At 34.1% G+C, this 14581-nt stretch overlaps 1 protein-coding gene across 1 annotated transcript in view; it reads right to left on the reverse strand.

The window, feature by feature from the left end:
• Nucleotides 1-1210: 1210 nt before the first annotated feature.
• ubr3 (ubiquitin protein ligase E3 component n-recognin 3) overlaps nt 1211-14581 on the reverse strand; it is an 89702-nt gene continuing 76331 nt past the window's right edge. Inside the window, exons 27-33 of the mRNA XM_073845038.1 lie at nt 12358-12482; nt 11313-11420; nt 10154-10279; nt 9815-9991; nt 8813-9022; nt 8591-8730; nt 1211-4388 (exon numbers count right to left, since the gene is read on the reverse strand). Of these exons, the coding sequence (XP_073701139.1) occupies nt 4271-4388; nt 8591-8730; nt 8813-9022; nt 9815-9991; nt 10154-10279; nt 11313-11420; nt 12358-12482 (1004 nt within the window). The 3' untranslated portion in view covers nt 1211-4270. The remainder of the gene's footprint in view (nt 4389-8590; nt 8731-8812; nt 9023-9814; nt 9992-10153; nt 10280-11312; nt 11421-12357; nt 12483-14581) is intronic.

Here is a 14581-nt window from a genome sequence, read left to right on the forward strand (position 1 = left end):
CAATTGTGCGGGAAAACCGCGAACCTGGCAACACACTGTCTGTAACTCCGTGGTACTTTACCTGGGTCATTCTACAGAAACGTCCACTTTTAGTATGGCAAGATGTCTTAAAATGTATTTCTTTTTTTAACTTTTAAGCTTAGTCCACATTATTAGATTACTTTTTGACTTTATGAATACACATACATGACATCTTAATGATTTGTTTTACATTTAATTATCCATAAGGAAGGTAACACAAGTGACAACTTTCATGAAAAATAGCATTTTACAAACTGGCTGCTGCTAGTTACTGTATCAAACCACATGTTGTCAATCATGGTATAGCCTACTTACTAAATTAAGTAGTTTTATCCATTTGTAGTCTAGTTTTTTACAATTCCCTAACAATAAGGTAGGTCAACTAGCTTTATATGAAATCAGGAGATAAATAAGAAAATTTCTGATAATTGGAAAAAAGACAGCGGACTTAACATGGGCCTACCTTCATAGATCTCATAGGAGTTAGTTGAGAGATGTCATCAGTGTGATTTTTTTATTCTGAAATAAAAGACTTTTGTCAAACGGTGACACCAGTGACAGCTTCAGGGGACCACTGTTTTCATTATATATTTATTTGGTATTTTGTATTTTTATGCCATTTACATGATATATTTGATAGTTAGGAATAGACTTTTGTATTTTAAATTGTTGAAAATCCTGTTGTTGACAATAAAATAAAGCATTTTCCCTCTGTACATGGCTTTCGGGACAAGCAGTTTTGTGGTACTTGGAATTAACTATATAATTAATAAATAAAAAAAATAATGCCACATTTATGGCTCAGGAAGTCGTTATTGTTCACATAAGATATTGTGTCATCTTGTGTATGTGTATTTCGATTGTAATACTTCTGTAAAGTCTGGACGTTTCTGTAGAGTGTCCCACCTGCGGACATCTGCACGAGTTTGCACCCTGAGGCTTCACGGTGAACTGATTCTTGCGCTGTCTTGATTTAAACACGTCAAACTCATGATTCAAATCCAGCAAGAAGCTGCAGCATCCAAGACGTCAGTGCATGTTCACATAAACTTAAAAATATAGTAAACAGAATACAAAAACAAATAAATCGACTGGAGGCCAGCGCTAGGCCCATGTTCAACTCTATGTGGATTACATATGGATTAAAAGGTTTGGGGAAAAAAAGAGAGAACAAACCCACACGAAGGCATATCAGAGCATCTGTATATTTTATTCACATATGTTACATTTTGCATTAAATGTCATTAAAAGTCACCCTTTCAGAGATGACATCATAAAGTCTGAATCAGCACCTACAGTAATGTACTGTATTACTGCCTGCCTGACAAGCATTCACCGCAGGAGAACACACCAGCATTATCCACCCATCACACTTAGCACAACTGTCTGTCTATACAAAGTGGGGAAGGAGAGAAAAGAACTCTCAAAGAAAAAACAAAACAAAACAGAAAGAGCAGCATGCAAGAAATCAAGACAAAGGAAAGAAAAGAAAGCAAACTTCAAGTGCACTGAAAACATCCTCCCTCTAGCATGGCATGATCGCAGCAATGATAATCAATACCTACCAATCAAACTGATCAATACAAACCAAACATGCTTCTTCTGGTGCGTGAGTGTCTGAATACGTGTATGTGAGCGTGTCTGTCTCCAGTAAGAAAGAAACAAAGCAAAATGCCCTCGATATAGCTGGACGTTAGATGTGTCAATGTAATCGCATCGATTACTATTATTACAAGGGCTCCATTGATGTTCTTTCGATTGTGGGTCACAATCAAAATAGACACACTAAATATGGAAACTTTTGCAAACTGCATTCAAATGTGTGTATTAAATTTCTATATACAGTTAAAACAAATAGGATTGGACAATTTTTTTTCTTTTCTTTTTTTTTTCCAAGAACTCTCAGTGTGGTGTCACACAATAGGGTTTAAACTGTTTTTATGTTATTGTTAATGTGAAGCTTGATCTTAATTTTTAATTGGGGAAGAATGAAAAGAGTAAGTACTAAAACTATTTGCTTGCTAACAGCTGCGTGAAATTAAAAAAAAAAAAACTGTGTGCCATACCATACATGTCCATCATTGGACTGGGCTGTAATATTCAATTGGATGTGATCCAGGTTAATGCATTTTCAGATAATTAACTTGTGCATACATAATGCCCTCTCCACAGTTACACATTACACAATCAAAGATGGTCCGAGGACAGAGCTTTGAGGAACACCACATTATTCCGACTGGAAAACTAGCTTTTGCTAAAACGTCTATTGCATCAAGTACCAAATAAGCTTTTTTCTTTTTCATTTTTAACTTTCTGATAACATTAAAACAGATCTTTACTTTTTTCTCTTTTTTTTTTTCGTTTGGTCTGATACTTTTGCATAAAGGATCTACACACAATCTGGCCGAGTTCAAAGCAGTAGAACAAAGTGACAACCCTTTTTCTCAGGAACACTTCAGATCAGGAATTCAATATCTTTAGTGTTGTGCGCATCAAAATATCATCACAACAGATAAATAATGTCTTTAAACGAGAAAACTTCACTATCTGCAACATCCTAGAGGAGGAGAAATTAGGCTTTGGATGCCAGTTACAAAACTGTTAATTTTAAGTTCAGAGGTTTGTTGCAAATGCGGACTGAGCCTCTAGACATATAAGACCAACAGGAAGTTATCAAATGGCTCTTTGAACCAGACCTCACTGTAATGGCAAACATTGCCCCCTATGGACCATCTGACACCAGTCCAGGGCAGTATCATTTTTTTCATTAGAATATGGGAAAGACAATCAAAACTTTGAGGAACAGCTGACTTGGTGGGCATGTGGTCAGATTTGTTGGTTATAGTTCGGGAAAATCTCTGGAAATCTGTCGAGAACATTCGCAGATCACCCTTAAACAAACGAAAGAAAGAGGAAATTCTGTTTTGCATTAAAAAATGAAGCAGATTTTTAGAAACGTGTGCATTGCATTATTTTCCTAACAAATAAACACATCTGCCAACTCTTTACAGTAACGAAACTAGGGTTGCAAAAAAGTGAAAAATTTCCAGAAAAAAATCATTTTGGAAACTTTCCAGGATTTTTTGGAATCTTCCAATGATTTTTGGAAAGTTTCCAAAAATTTACCAGAAATTTTCCACCCTTTTGTAACCCTAAAAGAAACACAAAAAATGAAAAACAAACAAACATCAAAATGGCTTACAGTAATAAGAATTTGGGGCAAATTGTGTTTGACTTATGACTGACGCAAAGATCCTTTATTCTAAAACAAACTTCATTTTCTTAATGCAAAAAAAAACAAACAAACAAAAAAAAAAATCTAGATTTTTTTAAAAATATATTTTACCTTTGTGACATTTACAGTCATTAAATAACGCTAACGCACGCTACAAGTTCGTAGGGGCATATTTTTTAGAATAAACTCAACAGACCAGCCAACCACCATCAAAAAGCCTTCATTAGGAGAAAAAAGAAGATGAAAATTGTAAAAAATATTTTTTTACAAAGGTATAATTTACTTTTTTCAAACAATGAATAGCAGCACTTTTTAAATATTAAAATCTGAGACTACAAAACAAAAGAACTTATAAAATAAAATTCCTGAGGATGACTGCAACTACACCTCGAGTCAGAGACAAATCTCACTAGCTGTAATCGGTTGATATATCGTCTCATACCCTGCTTTAGAACCCACAGTCACTCTTATGAGATGCGTTTCAACTCAAATAGCATGATGTGGTCATGGGGTGCTGGGGCGGGGGATATGTTGAGAGTCTTGGTACCTTTAGCATTCAAGGCTTTGATATTAATTCTGATATCTGTACATGGTTTGTTTAACATTGGTCAATTTTTTTCCGTTCCCAAGAGTCTCTCTGCTCAAAAACTGTCAGTTTTCCAAACATGACAGAAGGGGAGTATTATTCCACTTGTGCGTCCGTCGGACTAGACACAGATTCACTCAGTGTGCTTTCACCGTGAGCTTGCTGGGACAAAACAAAATTCTCCCCTATAAATTCACACAGACACACACACACAAAAAAAATCACTTTTAAACACACACACACACACACACACACACACGCTGTTAGTCAATAGGCTTGATTGTACACTAAACTTCACATGAACCCAGGCTGTGGCCAACTCAATGCAGGTTTTCTTTATATTACACGAGAGAAATCATCAGAGGATGTCACAGAGGCTGGCACTGACATCATGTGACCTTGTCCTCTTCAGGATGTGGGCTGTAATGTTAAAGTCCATTGTAATGGGGACCCCAGCGCTTGTTGATGTGGTCGAAGGTGTGCGAGACCCACTGCTGCTCCAGAACGCGGTATCTCTCCTCACATAAATACAGAGGCTTTCCTCGACTACGGAAGAGAGAGAGAAAAAAATAGGTTAGGGCAGGAAATGGAAACCATTATTTCAATTAAAGAAATGAACAGGGAAATTTTCTCAAATCCAAAAAAAAAAAAAAAAAAAAAAAGACTACACAGCACAGAGTTTTTGCAAGAGTACAGAACTCGTGCCAAAGTCCCTTTCAAGGAAAGTCTGTTCACTCTGTGGCCATATTTGCAACGCCTCCAGGCAGCTCAAACAAGATCAAGTCCTATATAACTGCCTGCTGAACACACAATTAAATGACATACTTCAACGCAGCAACAAAATCTGAAATGAACTGCCTCATTAATGTTGTTTCTAATGCTCAAATGAAGTAAAAACAATCGTATTTTTTAGCTTTCATTAGCTAATGCGCATCTACAGTCATAAAGGTGAATCTCAGGTTTCTCTGGGAATCTGAGCTTCTGAAAGCAGCTGCGGTCACATGATGATGACTTTACCAATCAGTGATTGGCTCTTTCACTCAGAAGGCTATTGCACCATATGCAGTTTCACGTTGCAGTTTCTTCCATTTAAAAGTAATAGGGGTGGACCGTCTTTGTATATCTAGTCATTGACTCGTGCTGAAATGAAGTCAATGCCTGCTTCAGTAAAAGCAAATTTTCTCTGCATGCTTTCTGTATATATTTTATTTCTAGTTTGAATAACTGTTTTTTATGCTACTAAGATAACTAATGTGAAGTCTTAATTTTCAAATTCGTAAAAATACATAAACAGTTCTCAGCTTGTTTTGTCTGTGCAGCCAAAATATGACATGCCGTTTCCATTTTTTTAATGTAGTATATTATACGACGGCGTTTTAGAACATTTTAGAAAATTAGGAGATTAAAGTCAATATATTTAGACAATAAAGTCGAAACTACGAGAATGAAATCAAAATGTTTCGCAAATAAAGTCAAAATATTTCTACAATAATGTCAAAATGAATTCAAAATGTTTTGAGAATAAAGTTGAAATATTTCTGCAAAAGTCAAAATGATGAGAAGTCAAAATTTTTAGAGAATAGTCAAAGTGTTTCAAGAAAAAGGCTTTTTGAAAAATATACAAATATATAAAATATTTTGAGAATAAAGTCAAAATTACAAGAATAAAGCCAGTGTGTTTCAAGAATAAAGTTAAAATGTTTTGAGAATAAAGTCAAAATTACAAGAATAAAGCCAGTGTGTTTCAAGAATAAAGTTAAAATATTTTGAGAATAAAGTCAAAATTACAAGAATAAAGCCAGTGTGTTTCAAGAATAAAGTTAAAATGTTTTGAGAATAAAGTCAAAATTACAAGAATAAAGCCAGTGTGTTTCAAGAATAAAGTTAAAATGTTTTGAGAATAAAGTCAAAATTACAAGAATAAAGCCAGTGTGTTTCAAGAATAAAGTTAAAATGTTTTGAGAATAAAGTCAAAATTACAAGAATAAAGCCAGTGTGTTTCAAGAATAAAGTTAAAATATTTTGAGAATAAAGTCAAAATTACAAGAATAAAGCCAGTGTGTTTCAAGAATAAAGTTAAAATGTTTTGAGAATAAAGTCAAAATTACAAGAATAAAGCCAGTGTGTTTCAAGAATAAAGTTAAAATGTTTTGAGAATAAAGTCAAAATTCAGAGAATTAATTTGTAGCAATTACAAGAATAAAGTGTTTAGAGAATAAAATTAAAATGTTTTGAGAATAAAGTTTAAAAGGTTCGAGATTAAAGTAAAAATATTTTGAGATTAAAGTCAAAATTACGAGAAGTCTAAATATTTCTACAATAAAGTAAACAATTATGAGAATAGAGTCAAAATGTTTAGAGAATAAAGTTGAAATTATGAGAATTAAGTCAAAATATTTCCACATAAAGACAAAATTATGAGAATAAAGTCAAAATGTTTAGAGAATAGTCAGTGTTTCGAGAACAAATTTGAAATGTTCCAAGAAAAAAGTCAAAATATTTTGAGAATAAAGTCAAAATTCCGAGAATTCGTAGCAATTACAAGAATAGTGTTTAGAGAATAAAATTAAAATGTTTTGAGAATAAAGTAAAAAATATTTCTACAATAAAGTAGAAATTATGAGAATAGAGTCAAAATGTTTAGAGAATAAAGTTGAAATTACGAGAATAAAGTCAAAATATTTCCACATAAAGACAAAATTATGAGAATAAAAGTCAAAATGTTTAGAGAATAGTCAGTGTTTCGAGAACAAATTTGAAATGTTTCAAGAAAAAAAGTCAATTTTTAGAGAATAGTCAGTGTTTCAAGAAAAAGGTTTTTGAAAAATATACAAATATACAAAATATTTTGAGAATAAAGTCAAAATTACAAGAATAAAGCCAAAGTGTTTCAAGAATAAAGTTAAAATGTTTTGAGAATAAAGTCAAAATTCAGAGAATTAATTCGTAGCAATTACAAGAATAAAGTGTTTAGAGAATAAAATTAAAATGTTTTGAGAATAAAGATTAAAAGGTTTGAGAATAAAGTAAAAATATTTTGAGATTAAAGTCAAAATTACGAGAATAAAGTCTAAATATTTCTACAATAAAGTAAAAAATTATGAGAATAGTCAAAATGTTTAGAGAATAAAGTTGAAATTATGAGAATTAAGTCAAAATATTTCCACATAAAGTCAAAATTATGAGAATAAGTCAAAATATTTTGAGAATAAAGTCAAAATTCCGAGAATTCGTAGCAATTACAAGAATAGTGTTTAGAGAATAAAATTAAAATGTTTTGAGAATAAAGTAAAAATATTTCTACAATAAAGTAGAAATAATGAGAATAGAGTCAAAATGTTTAGAGAATAAAGTTGAAATTACGAGAATAAAGTCAAAATATTTCCACATAAAGACAAAATTATGAGAATAAAAGTCAAAATGTTTAGAGAATAGTCAGTGTTTCGAGAACAAATTTGAAATGTTTCAAGAAAAAAAGTCAATTTTTAGAGAATAGTCAGTGTTTCAAGAAAAAGGTTTTTGAAAAATATACAAATATACAAAATATTTTGAGAATAAAGTCAAAATTACAAGAATAAAGCCAAAGTGTTTCAAGAATAAAGTTAAAATGTTTTGAGAATAAAGTCAAAATTCAGAGAATTAATTCGTAGCAATTACAAGAATAAAGTGTTTAGAGAATAAAATTAAAATGTTTTGAGAATAAAGATTAAAAGGTTTGAGAATAAAGTAAAAATATTTTGAGATTAAAGTCAAAATTACGAGAATAAAGTCTAAATATTTCTACAATAAAGTAAAAAATTATGAGAATAGTCAAAATGTTTAGAGAATAAAGTTGAAATTATGAGAATTAAGTCAAAATATTTCCACATAAAGTCAAAATTATGAGAATAAGTCAAAATATTTTGAGAATAAAGTCAAAATTCCGAGAATTCGTAGCAATTACAAGAATAGTGTTTAGAGAATAAAATTAAAATGTTTTGAGAATAAAGTAAAAATATTTCTACAATAAAGTAGAAATAATCAGAATAGAGTCAAAATGTTTAGAGAATAAAGTTGAAATTACGAGAATAAAGTCAAAATATTTCCACATAAAGACAAAATTATGAGAATAAAGTCAAAATGTTTAGAGAATAGTCAGTGCTTCGAGAACAAATTTGAAATGTTTCAAGAAAAAAGTCAAAATATTTTGAGAATAAAGTCAAAATTAAAGTCAGATTAAAGTTATAATATTTTGAAAGTATATTCTAGCCTGTATATTCTAGATTGGGAGCACTGGGAGATATTCCAAAGTCTCAGCTTTCAAAATCTGTCAGTTTTACAGCGAAACAAACAATATGTATATTAGAATAATGTATTTTTCACGCTCCTTAATGTGGCGTGACGGATCGCCTCAGTTTAAACGGCATGTGAAGTCATCTTTCCGATTACAGCCAGACATTTGTTTTATTAAGTTAGGCTATATTGTTTTTTTTTCATTCCTTCTGATGTTCCTTCACATTTACATCTTGCTATAAACTTGAAATCAAAAGGAAAACACATGTATAATTTGTATTTTGTGATAAAACAGAAAAATTAATATAGTAACTATAAAAACTCCTTTTACAAAGATTCTAAAAAAGGCACCTCAGTCAATCCCAGGGCACTAATATCACTCCTTAATGAAAAAGTACTTTTCTGAACCAGCTACTGTGACCCTCAGAATGAAGTCTAGATGCATTATCTGGCCATCAGAGCAGTGAGAGCTTTACCGTAGGTCTCTGTCCTCCTCTCCATGAGCGTCCAGATACACAGACCCCCACAGACAGAAGCGATGGCCTCGGATGATAATGATGACCGAGGCGTTTATCAGGAGAAAGATACCGGTCGCTGCTCCGCAGTGTTGAGAGTGCTTTGGATTAAAGAAAATATATAATTATAATCAATGTAAGCATCATTCAAACTGAAACTTGCAGATTTTGCTCCATACTCACCAGCACACACTCGCAGACACCCTGCTGTTTACAGCAGTGACCCTTCAGACAGACGAACGCGCCACACACCAGGCAGAGCGCAGGGTCTTTGGGGGTCTTGCTGCAGCTGGTGCAGGATTTCCTGTGGTAGTACTGGAAGATGGTGTTGTAATTGTCTGGGAGGTGCAGGAGACGAGGGGCGGCCCACTGCGGATTCTGAACTAAGAGAGACTGAAGACAGACAAGAAGGTCACTCAGACTTCTGATTAAATTACCATTCACTGTCAGTGTCACTGTCAAAGCAATTTATTCACCTTGTAACATCTAATAAAAAAATATGAAGGTGAAATCATAAATTTAAATCACATCAAAAAAACTCTTTCTGATCCCAAACCTTTGAATGGTAGTGCAAAACATACACCCAGATTGAATCCAAAGTCTAGTCAAAACTGAATCACGACTGAGAACTGACACAATTTAAGATATTTTTCTGCTCAGTGTCATTAAATTGGTTGTTTTGCAGTATGAAATCTTATTTGTTTAAACCCTGCTCTATAAAGTTGTATGTTAAATATCAAATATGTGACCTTAGACCACAAAACCAGTCTTAATTAGCATGGCCAAAAATACCTTGTATGGGTCAAAATGATCAAAAATCATTAGGTTATTAAGTAAAGCTGTTCCATGAAGATATTTTGTAAATGTCCTACCATAAATATGTTAAAACTTACTTTTTGATTAGTAATATGCATTTTCAAATAGTTGTATCTCGGACAAATATTGTCCTATCCTAACCAACCATACATCAATGGAAAGCTTGTTTATCAAGTTTTAGATGATCTATAAATATCAATTTCGAAAAATGAACACTTATGACTGGTTTTGTGGTCCAGGGTCACACATGATGCTTACTGACACATGTGCTTGGTTAGGTCAAAGTGGTTAACAGTAATAAAGACTACAAATCACTGGTGTTAACAATAGGGTGGAAACATGACCTAGGAGGCACAAAGAAATACTGACCACAGACTGCTGGGCGGGAGTATCGGACAGACCGAAGACTTCTGAACACCACTGACTGATCAGATCGAAAGCACTGATGTTCCACTCCAGACAGGCTGCACTGCTCATGGCTCCACTGGACTGAACAGAACCAGTCAATCCCAGGCACCCAGTCAGCAGAGAGAACTCCTCCTCCACCTGTGACCAGAGACACCCATCAGTCTATCAGCTCTTTCAAACTAGCTTTACATAAAACAACTGAAGTCTATGGAATGTCTTCATTTAGACAGTAGATTAAGCGTGTGTGTGTGTGTGTGTGTGTGTGTGTGTGTGTGTGTGTGTGTGTGTGCATGTTTGTACCAGGCAGCCAGGTAAGCTGTCTCCATACAGGTGGTGTTGCAGTAAACAGGACAGTCTCAGGAAGGGCAGACAGAACTGCTGTAGGCTGAACTCAATGGACTGAGGAGACCACACACTGGAGCTCAACTACAGAGAGAAGACATCATTAATAACAGCTCATTCCCTGTTGATAAAGCCCTGATATAAAGGCCTCAGCACACAAGAGCTTCCTCAGAGATCAGAACAAGCTTTAGGCTCAAATAACAGTGAGCTGCTGATTCCTCAAGAATAGAGAATAACTCTTCTTTGGCTGGCTGTCACAAACTTTAGGTATTTTAAGTCCTTCAGGTCCCACATATTCTTTGGTTTTTCAGCATTTTTGTGTATTTAAACCCTTTCCAACAATAACTGTATGATTTTGAGATCCATCTTTTCACACTGAGGACACACACTGAGGGACTCATATGCAACTATTACAGAAGGTTCAAATGCTCATTGAAGCTTCAGAAGGAAAAACGATGCATTAAGAGCCAGGGATGTAAACTTTTGAACAAAATGAGGATTGGTACATTTTTCTTATTTTGCCTAAATATATATATATATATTTTTCATTCAGTACTGCCCTTCAGAAGCTACAGAAGATAGTTACATGTTCCCCAGAAAATATAATAAGTTACATGTTCCCTTCAAATTCAAAGTTTTCACCCTCCGTTCTCTTAATGCATTGCTTTTCTTTCTGAAGCATCAGTGAGTGTTTGAACCTTCTGTAATAGTGACATATGAGTCCCTCAGTTGTCCTCAGTGTGAAAAGACGGATCTCAAAATCATACAGTTATTGTTGGAAATGGTTCAAATACACAAAAATGCTGAAAAACCAAAGCATTTGTGGAACCTGAAGGACTTTTCTGAAGAACGGCGGGCAGTTTAACTGCTCAGGACAAACAAGAACAAAAAATGAAGCATCACTAAAAAAAAAACAACAGCTGTGGATCATTCAAGTGATTCAAGTAAAAACTTTTGAACAGGGTCATTTTTCATATATTCAGCTATTATTTTCTCTTGTGAACTTCTGACTTCAACTGAACATTTTAAATAAATGCTGTTCTTTTTAAATCTTTAAGTTTACTGTATATAACGGTGTAATAATGGTATCCATGTGACACTAGAGATCATGACTCACCACGAATGTTTCCTCAGAGTTGGTGTCAAACACATCTTTGGCCTTTGTCAGCTCAGAGATCACCTGACCCAGGAGCGACTCCCATGATTTGTCAGAGTTTGGCATGTTCTGCATGAAAAAGCATGAATGAAAAAAAACAGTGTTTTAAATATCTCCCATCAGACTGGAATCACTGTTATTGCACAAACTAGACTGAATTACTTTGACTGTGTTTCAAATCTTAGAGAGCTGACAACCTAGACATCACTACTGGCTATCACAGATGGAATTAAACAATTAATTCCCAATATTGCTAAGTAGACAACTTGAAGGCTTTGAAACATCTCATGCGTTGCTTTAAATGTAGCCAGCAATTTGCAAAAGAAATGAACATTTCAGAGAGAGAGAGAGAGAGAGAGAGAGAGAGAGAGAGAGAGAGAGAGAGAGAGAGAGAGAGAGAGAGAGAGAGAGAGAGAGAGAGAGAGAGAGAGAGAGAGAGAGAGAGAGAGAGAGAGAGAGAGAGAGAGAGAGAGAGAAGAGAGAGAGAGAGAGTGAAGAGAACATGTAACCCTACAATGCGGAATTAAAACAGTCTCAAAGAAATTCAAAGCACCAAAAATAGATATTTAATTGAGTGCAGAACCACTGCTAATGATCTCCTGTGCTAATGAAAACCTCTGAGTGAGATTTATCTGAAGGATTTCCTCACTCTGGGTTATCTGAAGATGATTATGGTCACCGCTTTAAACAAACAGGACTGAGAGGCAATAGCATAGCCTTCACTTAATTAAATTAGCTTATCCTCAGTGGTCTTAATGTGCAATTTAATCATTATAAAATGGATAGTTTCAGCTTTGAAATCTGCCTGGATGAGCCACATTGAGCCTTTGAATAATAAACAATACAAACACACAAAAACTAAACTGAATCGACATTAAGATGGAAATTGTGAACCAATTTCTATTGCTGTTTCACATGGCAGAACTATTCCTTGCTATAAATGTCTCAAGTAATTCTAAGGAATGTTTTTGATTGGTGGTTGTGGAGTGTAGGTCATTTATGTCACCTTCTTGGCAGCTCCAGTGTTGCTCCAGGCAAGTCTCTCCTCACGGCTGAATCTGATAGACAGAGCGGCCAGAGCCTGTGTGTACTGCAGACTGTACAACACCTTCACCACACACGTGAAGTGCTCTGCAATCAAACACACACGCAGTATAGTTACCATTAACAGCAGATGACTGCATCTTATTTTCAAACATGTTTAAACAGCATGAAATCACAACTGATTCTCACTTAAATGTTTGTTGTTATATTGTCCTATCTATGCATGATTTTATTAAGATTATAATAAAACAAGAACATTTTATTTCACTCATATTACGTAACATTTATCACTGTTTCACATTCTAGGTAAATATTTCATCACTTCCAGTTCCAGCCTTCAATCACTTTTATCCCTGGGAAATTAACCCATGACCTTGCCGTTGCGTTGCTCTACAGTTTGAGCAGCAGAAACACTATAATAATTTATTTATACCAATGTTTAAAAGTTGTTTGTGTAAAAAGTCTCACAAGGGCTACATTTATTTGATCAAACATACAGTAAAAACAGCAATATTGTGAAATATTACAATTTAGAATGTTTTCTGTTTGAATATATCTTAAAAAAAGTAATTTATTCCTGTGACAGTAAAGCTGAATTTCTAGTTTTCAGAACGTCTTTCAGAAATCATTCTAATATACTGATTTGCTGATCAATAAATGTTTCTTATTATTATCAATGTTGAAAACAGTTGTACTGCTTACTGTTTTTGTGGAAAATGTAATATTTTCAGAATTCTTTGATGAATAGAAACAAAAATCAATTTATTGCATCCTTGCTCAATGAAAGTATTAGTTCCACAAACCTTTAAAGGAATAGTTCTCAAAAAATGAAAATTGGATGTTTATCTGCTTACCCCCAGGGCATCCAAGATGTAGGTGACTTTGTTTCTTCAGTAGAACACAAACAAAGATTTTTAACTCAAACCGTTGCAGTCTATCAGTCATATAATGACAGTCAATGGGCAAATCTTTGACAGTAAAAAAAAAACATACACAGACAAAACCAAATGAAACCCTGCGGCTCATGACGATACATTGAGGTCTTAAGACACAAAACGATCGGTCTGTGCAACTGAACAGTATTTATATCAACTATTTACCTTTGATCCACCGTGACATTCAACTGAATTAAGCGTGTTCATAACAACCGACGTGTGACGCGTCAACTTGCTCTGGCAATGTAGTTGGTAAAAAGTCAACACTGCCGGATGAGTTTGCACAAGGAAAAGTAATCTTTTAGTTTTTGATCAGTTGCCAGAATCAGGATAATCAGAAGTAATTACCATTTTGAGTAGCCGCTATGCACAGTGGAAACAAAGAGTGACGTATGCATCTACTATGACGACTGTTGTGAGCGCGCTCAGGACAGTAGAACTTTGCGGTGGATCAGAGGTAAATAATGATATAAATACTGTTCAGTTTCTTGCACAGACCGATCGTTTTGTGTCTTAACACCTCAATGTATCGTCACGAGCCACATGGTTTAATTTGGTTTTGTCTGTGTATGTTTTTTTTTACTCACAAAGATTTGCCCATTGACTGCCATTATATGATTGACAGACTGCAACGGTTTGAGTTAAAAACCTTCGTTTGTGTTCTACTGAAGAAACAAAGTCACCTACATCTTGGATGCCCTGGGGATAAGCAGATAAAGATCACATTTTCATTTTGGGGTGAACTATCCCTTTAACAGAAGTGTACACTGAAAACATATTGTTCAATATATTTCCACAAAATAAAAAACACATTTATTGTAACCTAAAACCTTTTTTTGAAAAAAACAAAAACAAAAAAAAAACATGTTTTTGAACGGTTTGTTTATTATAAATCATTTTTCACACATACATATTATATATATATATATATATATATATATATATATATATATATATATATATATATATATATTAGGGGTGGGCATAGATTCATTTTTTTAATCTAGATTAAAATGGCTAATTTGAATTCTGCTGAAGGCATTCAGAATATGTGTGCTACCCAAATAATGACTAAAAGTAAGTCTTTGAGAACGGGCCAGGTGGCGCATTAGACCAGGCGCTCATCTCCTGTTTCCAAAATGCATCACAAACTGCTTGACAATTGCATTTACAACATAATTATCTATACAAACTTGTGTAACCAAGTACTTCTGCGCAAAAGGCTGCACGACGTGCGCGTTGCCGTTAAAT

Source organism: Garra rufa, chromosome 8, assembly GCF_049309525.1.
Source record: "Garra rufa chromosome 8, GarRuf1.0, whole genome shotgun sequence".
Classification (NCBI taxonomy): domain Eukaryota; kingdom Metazoa; phylum Chordata; class Actinopteri; order Cypriniformes; family Cyprinidae; genus Garra; species Garra rufa.